This window comes from Homarus americanus, unplaced genomic scaffold (genome assembly GCF_018991925.1).
Source record: "Homarus americanus isolate GMGI-L3 unplaced genomic scaffold, GMGI_Hamer_2.0 scaffold13381, whole genome shotgun sequence".
Taxonomy (NCBI): domain Eukaryota; kingdom Metazoa; phylum Arthropoda; class Malacostraca; order Decapoda; family Nephropidae; genus Homarus; species Homarus americanus.
Genome location: NW_024739802.1, coordinates 1,247,215 through 1,268,101, shown reverse-complemented (window position 1 = coordinate 1,268,101; position 20,887 = coordinate 1,247,215). Strand labels below are relative to the sequence as shown.

The following is a 20,887-nucleotide window of genomic DNA, read 5'->3' as shown; positions in this document are numbered from 1 at the left end:
CATTATAGAAGAAGCACAACATCTTAGAGCATCACAAAGAGAGAGGCTATTTGTTTTTATTCCAAGATATTCTGAACAGTTTACCATCGTCTGTAACCATATATTGTACAGTGGTTCTAATAGACCATCTCATTCCCCTACACGCATCGTTTCTTTAATAAGTGTTAACCTGTGCCTTCCTGTTTACTCCTTCCATTACTGTACTTACTACCAAAATGAACTCGGGTTATGTCTGTTTTTCCTTTACAAACCTGTTTTTCTTCCATGTCTTATTTGGCTTTGAAAAAAAAAAAAATTTCAGGACCGTATGAATCAACAGTAGTCGATATTTGTAAAAATATTTGTTTATCCAGAATGATGTAATAAATGTGGTGTGTTTACGCAATAACTTGACGCAAAATAATGTAATAAAACTGTGTTTTTTAGAGTGAGAGGACTGCCTAGGTTTGCTTAAGTTTTAATTTCGACGAATGAATGTATACATTCACCTGAAAATCTTATCCCCACTTAGGGGTGACAGGTCAAATAGGTCCAACACTTAAGGGGTCTCAGTCGCAAGGATCCCCAGGTTTACGCGGCCCAGCCTCAAGGGTTAGGGAAGGTTGGGTTGGGGCCCAGTAAGAATCAAGGCTATTAAAACTTGGGCCAGTAGAACTCGAGCCTACTCGAACTGGGGCCCATTTGTCCTTTTATGTCGTGGTTTCGTGGATTGATAAATGTCACTGTAAATTGGCGAGGGTCACGACCTAACTCTCGTATATTCAAATCAGTATTTACTTATGTTTGCCTCTTGTGTCGAGGCTGATGCACTTGTGTGTTTACCTCACGGCTTTATGGTGGTGTGTGACGCCGCTCCCTCAACCCTGCACCTATTGGCACCGCCCACCTTGTGTTCCCTGTGCTTTACTACACCGTAATGGTGTTAACCTGAAGGTCTATATCAATATATTGAGTGTATAAGTGATATATGCAAAAAAAAATATATATATAGCGACTCCTTCCCTGCAGCTATACACACGCCCAGCTTGTGTTCCCTGTGCTTTATAACACCTTAAGGGTGTTAACCTTAACACCTGGACCAATATATTAAGTACACAGTCACTCGTATGTTTGGTCCGATTTGCTTCGTTTGAAGATGTCAAGTTAAAGAGTTCTTTCGTTTTCATTTTTATTACAGTACTTGTGCTTTATTACAGGTTTATTGGGTCAATATATCTAATAAATAAGGACTGGGAATGTTTGGTCTGATAACTCTTGTCTGGAAGTGTCGGGGTAAAAAATATTTTGGATTTGCTTTTTATCTAAACGTTTGTGTACACAAGATGTTTACAGTACATTAAGGAACATCTCAGAGTTTTATTAGCTCGTTCGCGGTGAGAGATGAACTCTTAAATTGTGTTTCACGACAGTACATACTACGGTTTTTATTCTGCATACAGATGGATACCTGTACTCCGAAAGAAATTAACTGTTCATTAAGATACAGAGAAATGTTTAAGTTTAGTAGAGGCGTTATATTTAACCAAAAAAGTTCGTGCATCTCTTTGCTTTACGAATTTAGTTCATAACCAGACACATATCTAAGTTTAACAATGAGAATATTGTATCAGAAATTCCGTTAATAGTTTTTTAGTTTAAAAACACAGTTCATTCACCTTCTAATACATTCATCTATAATGCATTCAGATTCACCCCTTAAGGCAAGCAATACCAATAAATGAATCTAAGTACCTGAAAAATTAAACATGAAAATTATCATAGATTTATATGATAACTAAATACGATTCATGTATTCACTTATGAGAGTTATAAAGTAACGTGTGTAGAACCGCAACCCTCATAATTATCCGTGTTATAAACAGCCCTAAAATCTGTGAAATCTGAGGCTTGTGTAGCTTAACCTGAGAGTTCAGTAGTTAAGAAAATATCAACATGGCAGGAGCACCTTTATGACCACTAAAGCATCTTACTACATCAGATAATTAGCGCTGATAATAAACTAACAGAGATCTTTAGATGCCATGTAAGTTAGTATTGTTGTTGATCCTCATGGAAGCTTCTCTCTCTCCTTCTGGCCAGATTGGTGGAATTCTCAGGAACAAAGAGAGACACACAGACGGGATAGAAAGCGTCTCCCGGGGCCTTGGTGTTTTTAAGTGTCCAATATATCATAATCCACCTGGTTTACAGATGCACTCCTGAGCATTAAACAGCTTGAGGCTCGTCATTATAAAATTATTTCCAACCCGCTAGAGCAAGTATTGGCTGGGGATCATCCTCTACCGGCAGTACGAGTTGTTATATTTTTTCCTTCATTTCATTATTTCTAAGATATTTCTATAGTTTTTGAAGAAAATAAAAATTGAAGTTATTGATATTATAGATGACAGGAGGGTATTTCATGTCCCCATAAAAAGAGAGAGACGCAGGAATGACGTTGTTACTCATGGTGTCTTAAAGATAAAAAAAACATTGAACACAACCACATGATGAAGCTTGTAAACTAATGTAAACACCATCAGGAAAAAGTGAACAGTGGAGTGTAAGGTGGCGTGGTGGTCCCGTAGACTGTCACACCACACCTGAGGCTTCAAAAAGAGCGCCTCCACATTTCATAATTTCCTCTTTCCCGCCGTTGGCTTCACTTTTCCTAGTTGAGAATTTATGTGTCAATTACCAATATGTTTTTCTAACACATTTTTCCCACTCTCACTACAGCATCTTAGCTCTAGTGCCAATATCTTCTCTATCATGCCCATAAAGCCTCACAAATTAATTCTCTCTCCTGAAGTGTGAGAATAAGTGAATATCATCTAGTTTTCTTATTATGGTTCGGTGTTTCTGTGTTAATTATAATGTCAATGACCGTTTTTCGCTTCCACAGGTCAATACTGATGATGGTGGTACACGTTAGTCAAACACACACTCATTCTGAACAAAGGAACATAATGCTTTTGAACAGATGATTTTATCCCCAGAGGCAAAACACCTGGGATATCTTCTAAGCTGTCTTTCTCTTCTTCAAGCTTTACTTCATCGTGTTTCTTGCTCACATCTCCATAAAATTCAACTGCTCTTTTTAACATTGATATATAATTGCTTCTTATTACAGTTCATTCGTCTTGATAGTTATGCTCTCTCTCTCTCTCTCTCTCTCTATGCTTATGTTTATGTTCGGCTTTTCTTGGTGGAACGATTACTTTAACATCATCTTTCTCTGTAGTATGTAATTATGTGATCAAATATATTCCACGAGATGTTTCCCACAGCTTCACACAGTTCAACATGTTCATTCTTTCCTCCTTGGTTTATTTTAATATACAATTGATCAATTTCTTATATTGTATTTTTTTTCATATTTCATTACTCATTTTAATTGGATTATTTTCACCTTTATTCGTATTTTATTTTTCAAACCTCGTTCATCTTTTTTTAATTACGTTTCCCCTGACATACACACATTTTTTATCATCCAGTTTCCCATTTTCTTTCACTGTAGTCAAGGTAGTGCTTTCCCAATCTTATTTATTATATTTAAACTAGAATCCTCAATGAAATATCTAACTACACTAAATTTATTCTTTATCTCTAATCTGGGGAGAAATTATCTTCTAAACCATCTGAATAAACTGAGGTTATGGTTGTTTTTATTTTTTTAAGTTATTCTTATTTAATGTTTGATTTTGTTCATCTTTTCCTCCTCTATTTTTTTAACCTTTATCCTTCATATATTCTGTATTATCCTCCTCCTTCTTCTTCTCTCTCCCTCCTCCTCCCCCATCCTTCACTCTCCTCTCTTGCTCACTTATATTCTCTCATCTACGCCTTTCTCCATATATTTATCGCTTCCCCTCTCCCCACCACCTTGCTCTCTCTCTACATTTTTTTTTATTTTCTAATTTATTATTTTTCTCTTTCTCTCACTATTTTCTTTATTCATGTCTATTCATTCTTTATTTTCTATCGTATATATTATTATTTTTATTTTACCTCCTGATGGATTGTTTTACCTCAGTTTGTCCTAATACAATGGTGTCCAGTTATAGAAAACGAGCATCAGCTGACACCTCTAGTTAGGAGTCAACTAATTCCCTTCGTCAGTCCACAACCACCGCCACATCCTTCACCCTTAACGAGTAGGATATTATTAAGATTGTTTCTGCCTCACCCCCAACTCCCTAAAGATAATGAAGTAGGATGTAAGGATTCCAGAAGGATGGTAGCGTTACTGAGAGTTAGTGTAGCAGTTTATATTGTGTTTGAAAAAAATCGGAAAGTATAGTTAGGTTAGGTTAGGTTAGGTTAGGTTAGGTTAGGTTAGGATACGCACAAGTACATACATACATACGTAACCACACACAATCAGACTAAACACACACACACACAAACACACAAAGAAGAGGGAGGGGAGGAGGAGGAGTCACTGGCAAGCGTAATATGGATGACGAAAACTGTAAACCTGATCTTCACGGCGACTGGTCATATATCCAGTCGTAATAATAAGCACTAACTTATGCTAGAGTAACATGATCATTAATACCTGGGCTCCTGACCTACCTGGACGCCCTCATTGGCTCCTGTAGGGTTCTAGTCCTAACTGACCCGTATCACCATGGGCCTTAGTTTAAATGAACCCTAGATCAAATGGGTCTCACTCCTAAGCTACCTCAGAACTAATGGGCTCTAATTCTGATTTTGCCCTCGTCTAATGGGTTCAAGTGCAATGGACCCCAACGCTAATCGACTCTAACCCTAATGGTAAGGTTGTTTTGGGTCCTATAAAGACTGGGGCCGATTTGACTTGCAACCCCCAACACGACGTCGCTAGCATAGTAAGCTCTTCATTACGACTATAAACAGTCAGTCTTTAGCATACAACATTGATAAAGTCATTATTTTGGTTGTTCAGTGTTTATGATAGACGAAACACCCGGCACAAGCTTTACCTGAGTAAGGCAGCTCAATGAATCCCTTTCCTGACTGACTGACTGACTGACTGACTGACTGACTTACTGACTGAGAGAACTTTTTACTCCCATTTCCCCCATTCCTCATGCCTCCATCCATACGTAAGATTAACGCTGTATTATATGGTGCTTAACACGGTCTTCCTTTCGTAGATTCTCATTAGATAGAACCATAGAAGATTTTCAAGTCCTTGCAATTTTCCTTTTAGAACGAATAAGGTGTGTTTATGGTGGTTCTGGAAGGTGACGGTGAAGGTGATTGAAGGTGCATGAAGACTTCGGGGACTTGTGCTAATTGGCCCACACCTATTTGTAACTAACTTCATCTAACCATTAGAATTGGGGCCCACTTGAATTGAATTGAAACTTCTAATGGAATTCAGTTCTAATTGGCCCCCAGCTTAACTGAACTATCAACATTCGGGCACAATTTCAGTGGGTTTAGTTCTAATGAGCCCTATTCCTAAAGGGCACTCGTTTTAATGCCCAAATACTTTAGATTAGGTTGGTGCCTATTACTGTACAAATCGTCAGTGCTCCCAAAAAATAAAACTTGGATCATGTCTTAAGTTGCGTTGAAATCACCAGAATATTAGTTTCTTTTCCCGACACAGAAATAATTAGCGTCACACCTGTATAAAATATCATTAATGGTAACAGTGAACAACAGACTATCAAATGCTAAAGGATTATCAGCAATTAAAACATATAACTTAATTCTTCTACCGCCCATCCCAACCTCCCAAAAATAAAGTCGAATAAGGTAACTAATTTATGTATCACCGATGCTGTAAATTTGAGAGCCAGACCTTTAGAGAATATACTGTAGACAGAGTAAACGTGGATTAATGGTACGTTTATGCAACCACAATTCTTTTAATAATACATATGTAAGTTATACCAATAGTGTTAATAATAATGAAATAAAAATGAATATTACCTCATAAGTCATTTGTTTATTCCTGTGGGTCTTTTTTATTCATCCTTATGTAAAGATATAAATCTGTTAGTGTTAATTATTATGTAACTATTTCCTAATTATGTGAAATCGTAGGACAAAATATTTGCTTAAAAAATCTGACGTGAAAATTTGGCTTTGATCAGTATCTGTAAGTCATTGAAGTCACCAAAATATTAACACGTTACATTACAGTATTTGCTCATTGGTATGGAACAGCTTAGTTTCTTTTTAATTGGTCCTTTTGTGAGGATGTGTTGGAGACTATCATAAAAATTATCGATATTTTTATGCTACAAACTAGTTTATCAAATAATAAAGAAAAAATATAAATTACTTCACGATATAGTACAGATATACAATTTCTTCTTGATTTATACAATATACATAGAAACCCAACATTCCAAAATATTTACAAAAACCACAATGAGAAGAATAAAAAATATGCAAAAATAGAAAATCAAGAAACAAGCATAAAACACTTCAATATCACAAAACAGGATAAACCTTTCACACTGATCCGTAACTGATGATGACTGTGGGAGCTTCACAGGGCGAGACAAACACGCCAGTACCAAACGCTAAATATGCGACAGCCTTATAAGGGAGAGGCCTTCGAGTTTTGGCCAGACACTCAAGGTCACCCAGACCCAAAAGGAGAGGAGCAGAAGACGGAAGAAGGATGGGTGTTAAGGGTGTACTTGTCGGCCAGCTCGGAGTCCGGGGGTGTTGATGCGGGGCAGAGGCGCTTACCTACCTGCTGGGGCCTAGAGATGACGATGACTTAGCGAGGTACTGTAAAAGATGAGGGTGTGGAGTGTACGTGTCGAGGGAGGTCTTAAGAGTTTCAGATGTTCGAGACGGGAGTAAACGTGTCTGTAGACAGGGGTGGGGACGGGCTTGTAGAAGGTGAAGAGGGGGGAGAAGGGACGTTCCTGTTGGAGGCCTGAAAGTGACGATGATGTAATGGGTTACTGAGGGAAGATGAGGGCCAGGAGTGTACGTGTCCAGAGTTTTGAGATGAAGTTATACAGGGAGGAGGGACGTATACCAGTAGACAAATGGTGGGATGCTGCTGTAGTAGGAGGAACGTGTTTGTAGAAGGTGTAAGGACGCGCCAGTAGAAATGGTGAGGAAGATGCTTGCTGTAGATGTGGAAGTGATGACGATGTAGTGAGGTACTGAAGGAAGTGAACGTGTCCTTGTTTCTTAAGTCGGATTTCGGGAGATCGAAGGAAGGGTATGAAGACAAAGCAAGTGGCTGAGGGGATCACACATGCCTCTCGTGTTATGAAGTGAGAGACGCAAGAGGAGAACCGAGAGTTAAAGAATTATATTACGAAACGAAGAGAGAAAGTGACGGAGAAATGGTAACGCTGGAAATTGTAGGGACGTGGGGGAGATCACGAGCGTATATATACCTGTTTGAGCTCCTTAGGTAAAGATGAATGAAGGGTAATGGTAGAACGATAGAGGCCCGGAGTGAAAGGTGATGAGAGACCGTCGACAGGAGGTAATAAGAGAGGTTTTAAGGCTTCGAATCAAGACTAATGACACAACTAGACGCCAGGATAAGCTTCGGGAGGGATTAACACTACACCCTACAAGTGAATCATGACAACATTCATCTACGAATTGAGTGAAAGAAGATATATCATGTTACCAGTGTACAGTATCGTGGGTTAAGCGTATTTCTATGACTAAAGACGCTTGCTTTATTTTAAGATGGTTAAAGGATTATCCTCCTCAGTTTTAACAAGCTGGGATGCATTAAAGAGGGAAGGAAGCTGTCTGAGATGACGGTGATATCAGAGTAACAGAAGATAACGTGCCTAATGGTTGGACAGGGACGGATAACCTTAGATCAAGAGATGTGAAGTACGGCTGGATAACAGTGTACTCGTGTGGTCTCTCTCTCTCTCTCTCTCTCTCTCTCTCTCGAAAATTAAGAGAGAGAGAGAGAGAGAGAGAGTGTGTGTGTGTGTGTGTGTGTGTGTTTTAATTGTTATTTAAATTTACATTAATTTTTACCATGAGACAACCTTACTCGTCCACATATTCACTCACATTAATCCTTATAATTCCTAAGTAATATTACAATCGACACTCAGCGAAAGAGTGAAAGGAATGTTATTTAAAACTCATTAATCAACTTCGAAATACACCTGAATACAGTCGACTTATTTAGAGTTAAAAATAAAACCAAAATAATCTACTAGCCTGAAAATGATGTATTGATCTTTAATACTGAGCGCCCCGACCCTCCCTCTCCCCACGGTTTAGTTGATAGACCAATCATGAACATCATCGGGAATAAAAGAGAGGTCAAAGGTTTCTACCCAGATGACCTAGTCAGGCACACGGGTGAAAGTTCATGACAAAGCTACGAAGGTCTAAACTCGTGTGCGGTTCATGGTAGTGGAAAATACATCATGTTAGTCTCTCTCTCTCTCTCTCTCTCTCTCTCTCTCTCTCTCTCTCAACACCAGCTTTTCAGACTTCATTAAAAACATTACGCTTAGTCATACATGTATATCATACTCTCCAGGTGTGTGTAACAGGTATAATATAATGACAATCTCCAGGTACATTGTTTAGGTGTGTTCCATCATTACAATACAAGGAAACAGTTTTACAATAATTTAGAGAGTTGTGAAACTATGTAGATCTATTCCTTCCCTTAAACCTTTCATTCTACATTTTTTTTCTTATACCTGAACTAAAGTCCTTTATCCAACCCCTCCCAACTCTCACACACCTGGAACAATCACGAGTCATCCTAGGACGTCACGTATCAGAGACAGGCTGAGATAGGGTACCTGTATCTTACCCTCTGGCCTGGAAGTTTGGCTAAGTAGTAGGATTTTATTTTACGACTGAATGGAAACCGATACACGGTTGATTAAATTTGTGTTTGTTTTGGAATGAGACTATATCAAGATTTCTTCGTTAATAATATCTATACTCACATTCGTATTCATTCTACTTCACTTTATGATTATTAGTTACAGTTGTGGATTAAATTATTTTAATTCTTAAGATGATATATAATTTAAGTCCAGAGTATTCCTTAATATATGTGTATTGTTTATGAAACTTCTTTATCCTTGTTACTTAAAATGTTCAATAACTAAATCCATGTCACAGAGATATACAGAATACTCATGTGTGTACTTGAACCTTTAAGACATATAAACTAATCTTTTAATCTGTTACCTGTATATACGGACAGGTAAGTACACCACCTCGAGACAATTCGACAGAAAAAAAAGTACAAATTTCGCCAGGTAGTGCGAGGTTCGAGGCAGTGTAATGGGTATGAGGTGAGGAGGGTGGGGGATGTGGTCAGTTGGCCGCCGACAGTCAGGGAGAGTAGACGTGCCGCGCTCACCTCCGCCTCCACAACAGGCACCAGGTAGGAAGGATGCTGGGAGAGGGGTCGAGGGACTCTGTATTGTTTCCTAGATTTTCCGGTCCTTCTATTTCTTCCAAAGTATTAAACATCTAAACTAATACCTCAATATAATTTACAAGTTTTAATTGTTTGCTATTGTATAATGTTGCTGTAATGTGTCTCCAATCTTCTTGTCTTTACCAGGATTATGATTAGCTAAAGTAATCCCTTATTAAAATTTACTACTAGTACTATTTATTACGATATGATTATTTGTTTCTATTATGTCAGTATATTAATGTGTGTGTTCTTCTCCTGCAGGTAGCCAGTACGCCACCGTTCAGGGACAGTTGTAAAGGACCCAGGTTGCCAGACAGCCCACAAAACGAGTGAATAATGCAGAGCGCTTATGGTAATAAAATAGTTCTGTTTGGCCAGTGAAGAACATTACAGAATTGTGTATTTGCCAAGGAAATGAAGAAAGATATGACCATGAAAAAACTAGAGAACCAAGTGGGGGGTCCCCAGGAGTTGAGAGAGACAGTGGACGACAACAATAACGACAGTGAGGAGAGGCAGCGACAGGGCAGCAAGATGGCAGGGGGCTGCGGCGGGAAATACCTGTTACGTCCCCGCTCCGTCCGCTCTAGACGTAGCTGTGACAGTGATTGGACCATCCAGGACACGCGGAGGCAGAAGTCACGCCCTGCGCCACTGTCCAAGTACCGCAGGAAGACCGCCAACACTCGAGAGAGATTCCGCATGCGACAGATCAACACAGCCTTCGATAAGCTACGGAAGATGTTGCCATCGTGGGAACGTGACCGGAGCTCCAGCTCGGAGATGACCAAGATCACCACGCTGAAGCACGCGTGCGCCTACATCAGCTCTCTACAAGACGTCCTGAACAACACCGTCAGCCAACATTATCGAGAGGGCAGCTCCACCCAGGACACCTGCCCGTGGGTCCTCTCCAGCATCCTGGAAGACGCCTCAAGGCTCCAGGACTCCCAGATGGACACCTACCACAGAATGTCCAATAAATCTCCTACTATGGACGTAGATGTCGCCCCAGAGACAGATCTCATGTCGCTTCTGTGTGACTCCTCAGATTCTGGAGTGTTTGAAGACAACCTGGAGTCGTTCTCGTACCTGTCACCGATGTGTGAGGCTGACGAAGTGGCTCTGCTGCTCCTGGGTGCTGAACCCACGACCTACTGGCACGATCAGTCCCACACACAGTTTGCCGTGTGCTGATAAAAGCTATAAACGTTAAAGTGATAGTATCGGACACAAACACTTATGACGCAGGCTGAGTAAGATGTAACACGCATACTCTAATGGATGATTATCATGCTTGTTATACTCCCTATTGTTGCCTCGTCTCATTGAATGAATTTAAATTCGCCGTGAAGAATATGTCATGGTGACTCAATGACGGGGAAAATGGTAATCTAATTCCCGACGCCAACTACTGACAGAAACAATGAGCCTCTCTCACCCACAGTTAAGGCTCATGTGATACGAGCGTCAGTGTAAGCTTAAGTGCTATTACTCCACATGACACGGATAAACAAAGTCATTAGTGTGTGGACAAGGAGAGATAAGGCTCACTGGTGCGTGGCGGGGCTGGGAGATGAGCCGTGTAGGTGCGTGGCGGGAAGAGAATGACAAATCCCGGTGATCATGGATTAGAATTACAAACATGGATATCCTGTCATTTATTGGTCGGTGTCATGCACATTATCCTGTAATTGTAATAGTTAATCTACTATTAAGGTTTTACTACTTATTGTTGGACTAAAATCACTGTTGCCATGTTCACTGGAGGAATGATACTCACGGGTAACACAAAATACTAGAGATGGGGGAAGGGTTCAATTATTAACACCCTACTAGAAACATTGCTGACACATGTAACAGTGACTTTAGACCACATAAACATCGCCAACTGGGAGGAGCGAGGCGCCACAGTGTTCATCATGTCTCACCGGCGCTAAACATTCTAGTCAAAGGGACTGTGCCATAACTTGGACCCGTGTCATACACTCACTAACAAACTCACGTTGGTGTTGTGTGATGGAACTGTAGGTTAGCGATAGTTACTGACTTGTGGGGGTAGTATACTGCTAACATCGTTGTATGGATTGTTTCTACAGCTTTATTTAACCTGTTTCTCTACTATTTTCATGACTGTTGTTTCTTATTGCTGAATAAAAGTCACTAAGTATTAAGATACATGATTTTCCTTTTCTCAATTGTTTAATGACATGCAAAATTATATATATATATATATATATATATATATATATATATATATATATATATATATATATATATATATATATATATATATATATATCATATTTTAAGGATATAATAAAATCGTCAACCTAAAAAACTATATTTAAATAATGAAATTTCTTATAGATATATCGCTGTCTCAATTTATTCATTTAGAAAAAATCACAGACCCGGAATTTGATACTAAAGAATTAATTTTCTTTATCACTTTATTCCACACTTACGGCAGAACATTCAACAATAAACAAGTACTGTATGTGACAGACCTGAGTAACAATGGAAAATAAAAAAAAATAAAAAAAAAAATCATTATCGTTACTTTTCCTTCCAGTTAAAAATAACTGTTGATTACAAATGAATAATCATTATATTAAAAAAAGATGAATGACTCACTTTATAAATTACTGCTACATTTAGCCTTATAATCTATAACAAGGAGTACGGTTCAGTAAGTATTGTGTCAGTCATAAATATTTTGACAAAACAAGAGAAACTAAGACTCATAACACACACACACACACACACACACACACACACACAGGAGGACAACATCTACAAACAAATTCCACAATGTTATGTACAATACCAAAGAGGAATACCACAAGGTAAGATCACTCCCCCTCACCTCTTCACATCAGTACGGAAAGAGGATTTTAAATCAGTCACTTTTATAAACCACTTTACTGCTAACACAGATATACAGTCAAGAACAATATATTACACAGAAATTAGTATGACTGAAGCTGAACTTGACCAAAACGAAAGCCAAAATCAAAGGAAGAGTTACATTGCCTGAAGTACCTTTGGAATATTATGTCGTGTATATAAAGACATTACGCTTCTTCGTCTCTTGAGAAAAAAGAGAGTAATGCATCCCGCTTGTTTAGACTCGGAGCTATGAAACAACGTGATGAAATACAAAAATAATACAGACATTTCCTGATACTCATACACATAAAACGTTGTATGCTGGGTGTATTAAACAAAGAAACGGGTGAGATCCCTGACAGAAGAGGGTATACCATTACTATATGAACCATGGAATATTTATACCGAGGAACAGATCTGGTATGGAGTTAGGGAGACCATAAAAAAATAGCGTAGCAGCAACCCAAGGAGATGCTTCACTGGATCCCACGAGGTAATAATAGAGCGAGAACATCAAGCTGATGAATAAATGAAAATACGATGTTTGTAGACGCTGTGGACAGAAAACTAAGAAGGTATGTGGTGAAGGCCTTCGTTTATGTGTGCGTGTGTGTCTGTGTGTGTGTGTCTGTGTGTGTGTGTGTGTGTGTGGCGCTAAATAGGGATAATCGTCCAATTTAATCTTAAAACGCAACTATCGTTACTGCCAAATAGGGGAAAGGGTTTGCTCTTCATTGCTATAACTTAATGGAGATGTGATCGTAGGTGTTAGGTTAGGTTAGGTTAGGTTAGGTTAGGTTAGGTTAGGTAGCATTTCATTTATGGATTCTATTGTGATTACTTATGCAAGGAGAGAAAGAGAGATAATGAGAAATAATGAGAGAGGAAGAGAATAAAGAGAGACAAAGTGAAACAAAGATTAACATTTAACCTTAAAGACCTTAAGCCTGCATCAATTTTCTTTCTTCTCTTTCTCTCATTTTTATCTGTCTTCTCCTGCCCCACACGCACATAAACTTCAACACCCTCTCCTTCTAACCCTTCCCCTTATAATTCCTTCCTCCTCCTTCCACATCTTCCTTTCCTTTCCTTTCCTCACCTCCTGCCCTTGCTCCTTCCTCCTCCTCGACCTCCTCCTCTCCTTCTATTCCTTCTCCTCTTCCTTTCCTTCCTCGTTCCGTCTGCTTAACACCTTTGGACGAGTACGTATATGAATTATCAGCCACCAACTTACTACATCAAGTTTTCGAATTCCTTCACGTGACATCACACACACACACACACACCAGGATCTCTACTAATTCATGTTTGCACGCATGAATTTGTGCGGATACCCCTAAAAAAAGTATCTTGACACTTCTAAAAATGTTTAGTCCATATTACGACCTTCAGTAATCTTAAGACGTTACTTTTTAAGACAGAAAATATTAAGAAATTACACTACGGGAGAATGTGACTTAACACCATCTTATATGACTTTCTTTAATGAGCTAAAATGAGTTTGTGTAATGTTCTCAGTAGTTAATGTTGCAAAAATCTGCTGTTGATATAAGCTCAGTAATACCGTTCACCTATATAATGCCAACGACAATTAATAGTTGACACTGAGAGTAAATAAATATCATTGGTCATGCCCGGAAGAGTTGTCAGCTATTTTACACCCCAAAAATTTGTAGTAAAAAAAAAAATCAGCAATTTCCTTTTAGATATTTTACTACTGACTGCTGTAGAGGATAAAATGAATATCACTCAGCATCTTTCATTATGGTAGGGAGACTTATCCTTAATAATCTGAATACGTCCTTATAGTCTTGTTTCTTGCTTGATGGTCATATATACAGTTTTACAATTTATTTCTTATACATATGTTTCTTTACTACGACAAGCCTCCATCAAGCCCCTCGGATAAGGGACACGAGCCAGGTATGCAGCAGGTACTCCTCCTCCAGATCATAATGTGAAGGCACTGGAGCATGTAACTAAATTCTCTGGGGTCTGCAGTGGCTCTCACGGACTCCTGGGGCTGTGGTGACCCAGTCTTTGGTCTTGTTGCGTCCTGTATTCATATCAGTCAGTATTATAGGGATCATTGCTTCACAACAACACTTTCAATGGATTTTTTCTTTTCCCAACATTCGAGATGATGTTTGCATAGTAGTGATCATATTGATAAACTTTTATAAACTAACAAACTAAAACTGAATAGCATCAGTACTCATATAAACTAACCTATGAGAATTTAGTTAAAGATTGGGTATGTTAAGATAGCGAATGACTTTCTAAATGAAGTAATTTTGACAAAATATTAATTAATTATCATGAAGTTAAAATAATAACAAAATCGTTAGCTATTTCCAGACTCGTGTCCGTTGGATTTTAATATTTTAAGACTTGCTTGAATGATTATCCCTAAACGCCTGCACGCACAAAGGTAGCCAGAGAGAGGAGGAGTTATAATCATCAAAGATATTCAAATATAAATATGACTTTACTCTAATTAGAATCTTGCAGCAGATGTCTAATAATAAATCGATCTGAGGATAAATTAATTCTCTAACATTTTGACAATCCTCCTTTACATTATAAGGAGTAGGTTTACATGCGATAACATTTCTAACTTATCATCTCACAAGAAGCTTTCTTAGTAATAAATTCATCTTAATACGAAGGTAATCTTAGTGGAATGTTGTCTGGCTGCCAATTTGTTTACATGGGGAGTTTCTGGACTCTCCGACGTCCTGGCTGTACTGTGCGTCTTCCCTCACAGTAAATCCCGGATGTTTCTAAGAGCTTAAATCTGTCACATAATTCACGCTATCTTATACTACGACAGGATCTTAATGACCATGACTCAATTCGCCACAAATGATAAATGGAAGTCTCTAAGATGCTGTCCGTAATTGGCGATCTGTGTTTGTTTATCGCATGTGCAAGGACGATTTTTTGCTGGCGAGGTTTATGCATCCACTTTTTCACAAACGATAAAACGCCTTATCAAATTCAATTTTCTGCACCATATTTAGGGCTCGGTTGCCTGTGAGTTTTTTTTTTTTTTTAACTTCTCCTCCTTCTTCTTCTTCCATGTTGGCATATCTCTGAGGTCGATGTGTTTGGACATGTAAGGAAACAGATGAAGGATATTGCGTAAAACAGTAGTTTTCAGTGAGCTTCGAGAATGAACCATTCGTTGTTGAACTGCTTCTCGAGACAGCGCATGCGCGGAAAAGTGATCACGTGATGTGGATGCACAACAGTTGCCACGGTGGATATTGTGCCCTTCTGTAGTGCATTAGTAAGTCACCGCTCATTACTGGTAATACCCGCATGGAAATTATTACCAAACATTACATGAGGGAAGAATAAGACGAAGGAAAACGAGAACCACAACAGATGAACCGAGAGAAAAAAATAAAAGAGAAAAGAAACGAAAAAGAAAAGGCTTAGAACATCTCACGAGAGGCGAGAAGAAAAACTAATTATGCTGATGTATTCGAGTTGTTATGTTGGGTTAAAGCACGAAGGTCCCCACGGAGAGTGAGGCTCTTCGTCAGGTTCCCTCGGCGCTATCTGAGGCCTCGTTACCTGCCATAATTGCCCCGGCAGAGCGTTCGCACAAGGACCAATATATCACGAACCCCGGTATGCTAATTGGGGGCTAGTTTCCCTCCCGAGTTGGAAGAGGTGCTAACGCGGGTTAATCAATGCACACTCTGGCAAAAAGGGGCGGGAAGAACGCATTCTCCCTCTCCCCGCCCCGTGATCAGATTAGCATGGTGGGGAGGGGAGGAGGGGAGATTGGGAGATAGCATTTTTGTTTGTGTGAGAGAGGGAGAGATAAAGAGGGAGGAGAGGGAAGCAAGAGAGATATACTGTAGATTACAGATAATTTAATCTAAATAGAATATAAATCGAAGAGAAAAAGAGAAAGGATTTTTTCCAAGCAATCAAACAAAAAGAGAGAGAGAGACAAACAGAGGTTTCAGACAGAATATTTTAAGAGAGATAAAGGGCCTCAGAAGGAAAGAGAATTTCATTAAAACGGGCTTCAGATCTGAGAGACAATAATTTCATAGAGAGAGAGAGAGAGAGAGAGAGAGAGAGAGAGAGAGAGAGAGAGAGAGAGAGAGAGAGAGAGAGAGAGAGAGAGAGAATATTCCACAAACAGACAAAACAAAACAAGCCATCACAGACAGCTACATATCGGCTACAAGTGGATGCTTTAGACAGGGAGATATTGGCGACACACACCTAAGCTAATCGATGCGCTGATCATGAAGATAAAACCCTTCTTTTATGTAGTTTTTTGAAGGTTTTCTTAGTGCTCTCTCTCTCTCTCTCTCTCTTCCACCTCACGCCGTGTATACTGGAGGAATGACTGATCGATTCACCTTTAATAGAGCATAATACTAGGTCTCTGTTCTAATGGACCACAGCCTTAATGGGCCCCAATTCTATTAGGTCCTTGCTCCTAATAGGTACCATTACTGATTGGTCTTAGTCCTAATAGTCATCTGTCATAATGGGTCTTAGTCCTAATTAGGCCCTAGTTCAAAATAGTCCCAGTTTAATTAGGTCACACATCATCCTGAGTCCTGTCCATATAAGTATCAGTACCAATAGGAGCCTCAAATATACTAGTTAGGCTAGGTTAGGTTAGGTTAGGTTAGGTTAGGTGTAATATCATAAAAACTAGAGAGTGGGTCCTAATTGGCCAAAGTCCTAACATGTTCCAGTCTTCAATAGGATCCAGTAGGAATGGGTCTCACCGTAATAGGGCCCACACCTTTGGGTTATTAGACCAAGGGGAATCTAATCCTAATGACTAAGTCGTTTTATGTTTGGGCACACTAAGACAAGAGAGCTTCTAACTTACAGTCGGGAAAATAGTGACGCAAGAATATACATCAATATGGGCAAGTTCCGGAAAAAGGACAGACTGAATTACTGACGGTACTCCCTGAACATTGGGGCAGCGTAAAGAAAAACATACCAGGGAAATTAAAAAATCTAAAAAAAAAATAGTGAGTTTTCTTCTTCCATGAAGTTATGACGTGCTCTCTCTCTCTCTCTCTCTCTCTCTCTCTCCTGCTTACACAAGCGTGGCAAGATAACAGCAGGTCTCTACCATCTCAGCATAGTACCAGAACAAGATAACAGCTCATGACAACGCGGTAAAATAAAAGCACATTTCCTTTATCTCCAACCACGGAGAATACCCACGCAAGATAACAGCTCACAGCGGCGTGGCAAGATAACAGCTCACAGCGGCGTGGCAAGATAACAGCAGGTCTTTGCTATCTCAAAACAGACAGCATCAGGACAACATAACAGGTCACAGCACCAAGCCAAGACAACAGCAGGTCACCGCTATCTCAGAACACACATTACTCGAACAAGATAACAGCTCACAGCAGCGTGGTAAGATAACAACAGGTCTCCGTTATCTCGCAGCACACGGAGCAGCGGAGATGAGTTGTTGCTGCTAATTTCCATTTTACACCAGCTGACAATAGGTTAATGGAGCCTACCACACCTCGCACAGCCAATTTGTTAACCCCGTGTCGCTCCGCCTGACCTCACCTGACCGTCGAGGAGGTATAGTAGATGGTGGGTGTGGGTGGGTGTGGATGGGATAGAAGTGGGTAGAAGTGGTGGTGTGGGAGGGTGATAGTGACTGTGGTGAAAGTGGGTGTAAATGATAGTGGTGCGAGGTGATGTAGGAAGGGGAAAAGAGAATTGGCTTGGTGATGGTGGTAGTGTCGATGGTTAATTGTGGTAGTGGTGGTGATGGTGGTAATAATGGTGCTGGTGTAGTGTTAGTGGGTAAATATTGGTGAGGTGTTAGGGTGTGTTTGGGTGGGTCTTAAGTGTGCTAATGGGTGATGATGGATGATGTTAAGTGAGTGATGGTATAGGCGTTAGTGATTAGAACCGATTGTTAGTGGCGTTAATGAATGGTAGTTGATGTTAGTAGTATCAGAGGGTGGTGGTGGTGGTGGTGGTAGTAGTGGAAGCAGTGGTAGGGTGACACTGCTAGCGGGTTTTGGCAACACTGCACGAAGACAGAAATAATTACAGGTTAGGTTGGTCGTGTAGGAGAAAGACTGTGGTGGTGTAGGTTAGACACTGACACTAAAATAAAGACTAACTATTCATAATTAGTCAAGAGTGTTCCTGAGAATGTGGTTGGTGGGGGTGGGAGGGGGATGAATGACTATCAGAATGGACACAAAACTCAGATGTTGATGGTGGAGGATAATGGTCAGCAATTATTTCTTGGCTGGTTAGTAATGAAGCAAATATCATAAGGAACACAACTACGAATGATCCTTGAAGTTCACACGAAGGAAGATGTTGAGAGAGGCGTGGTAATTGTGGATGGTGTACCGAGAGCTGACAGCAAGGGAGAAAATTATCCAGCTTGTCTGTGAAAGTATGCTGGGAGTAGTGAACCTGTACTTGATAACTGGTTGGAAGAATGCTACTGATTGCTTTGAGAGCAGATACCTCAATGTGTCTGATGGAAATGAATATTAATTGAATGTTAGAAAGTTAACCCGACATAAATAAGGAATGTAATAATAATAATAATAATAATAATAATAATAATAATAATAATAATAATAATAAATATGATACGTCGAAAAAAAAAACGGAGAAGAAAAAATAAATCAAGGAGCAACAGATAAATTTTACAAGAAGCAAATATGAAAAAAAAATAATCAAAACTATAATATTAACTACAAAATCCAAGAAATATATCAGTGAAAAAGACAAAATGATGGCTCATCTTTTGCCTTTGACCAACCAGTCAACTCACGACCTATACCAAACATAAAATCCCCAAGAAATAGATTTGAAAAAGACACCACATGGATAATTCCCTCACTACACCAAACACATGACTTATGAAATAGATATGAAAAAGAAAAATATTATTCCCGTATCTCACTGATCTATATCCACCAAGCTTGGGGGGATTTCTCGGAGACCCAGATTATTATTATTAATGATTCCACCTTCAGAGTACCCGAAAGAAACCAACTTGGAGGAAGGGGGGCGGAGGCGGTACAGGATTAAGCTGGGAGGTCGTCGACTTATGACAGACAGTGAAGGATTGTTGGGTATATTTCCTACTTATCTAACCCACAACACCCCGAGGCAGGTGACGTAGAAGGAAGGAAGGAAGGAAGGAAGGAAGGAAGGAAGGAAGGAAGGAAGGAGAGTTAAGAAGATGGAGAAGGACAAAGTAAAAATAAGGAAAATGGAAAAGGAAGAGGAAATATAAAGAAGAAAAACGGAGAAGGAAAATAAAAAAAGTCGAGAAGAAAGAAAGGCAATAGAAAAATAAGTAAGAAAGATGGAGAAACAAGAGGGAAATAAATAAGAGCTTAGAGAAAAAGCAAAGAAAATGAAAATAACACAGACGAACAATACGAAGAGGAGATGGAATATAAAAGTAAATGGGAAATAGAGGCAATTAGAGACGAACAGAAGAAGAGGAGGAGGAGGAGGAGACAGTACTGAAAATAAATGGGAACTTGAAGAATCAGATGAGAAGAAGGAGGAGGCAGATAAAAAGTGGGGTTAAGAAGATGGAAGAGACGGGATGTATGATAAATGAGGACTTGGAGGAACAGAAAAAAAATAAGAGGGCTCACACGAAGAAAAGGTGGAGGAGGAGGAGGGGAGGGAAAGACAGTGTACAAGATAAATGGAGGAACAGTAGAGAAAATAACAAATAAAAGAAAAGCCGTAGATAACAGGAAAGGGGGAAAGAGGAATTGAGATATAAAATAAATGAGGAATTACAAAGATAAAACAATAAAAGGAGGGGATGTGATATATAATAAATGAGGACAAATGAGAAACAGCAATAAAATTAATAAAGCAAATACGGAGAGAGAGAGAGAGAGAGAGAGAGAGAGAGAGAGAGAGAGAGAGAGAGAGAGAGATGCAAATAAAGGGAAGAAAAATAACAGGCGAAAACATGAATAATTGGAGAGAAACTTAAGGAGGAGAAAACGAGATGAGAGAGATATAAGAGAAGAAGAAGAAGAGAGAAAAGAAAGAGATGAGAAACAGCAACCAGATAAAAGGAGAAGAATTACGGAAGAGATAAGAGTAAAATAAGGACTTAGTGAACAACAAAAGAGACAAAGAGACGTACAGAGAACTCAAGCAGGAGACATAATGTGAGATAAATAAGGGCTAGAAAAAACAAAACAAAGAAACCAGACATAGAAGAACCGAAAGAAGAAACGAATATAGAATTAAAAGAAAATTAGAAACGACTGAAAATTTTAATATGGAGCAATTGGAATAACAAAAAAAATTATGAATAATCTTGAAACAGAAGAGAAGGGACAGATAATATGGCAGCGAATGAGGGGAAAAAAATTATCAGTTGGTTATGAATTGGAAAACAGGAAAAAAAAACAATTTTAAATGCAAAGGAAAATGGAAAAGGCAATATAGAATGTGTATACAGTCAATGGATTTTTGTAATAAGACTAACAGATTGTGTCGAAAGCAAGCATACAACGACCACGACAAAAATAATAATAATAATAATAATAATAATAATAATAATAATAATAAATGACGATGATAACA

At 39.1% G+C, this 20,887-nt stretch overlaps 1 protein-coding gene across 1 annotated transcript; it reads left to right on the top strand.

Moving 5' to 3' along the window:
* The first annotated feature begins 9,251 nt into the window (after window positions 1–9,251).
* Window positions 9,252–11,549, top strand: LOC121874984. Its single transcript, XM_042379334.1, has 2 exons — window positions 9,252–9,340; window positions 9,641–11,549. The coding sequence occupies exon 2, from the start codon at window positions 9,794–9,796 to the stop codon at window positions 10,574–10,576; it is 783 nt and encodes a 260-aa protein (XP_042235268.1). The 5' UTR covers window positions 9,252–9,340; window positions 9,641–9,793; the 3' UTR covers window positions 10,577–11,549.
* Window positions 11,550–20,887: the final 9,338 nt, after the last annotated feature.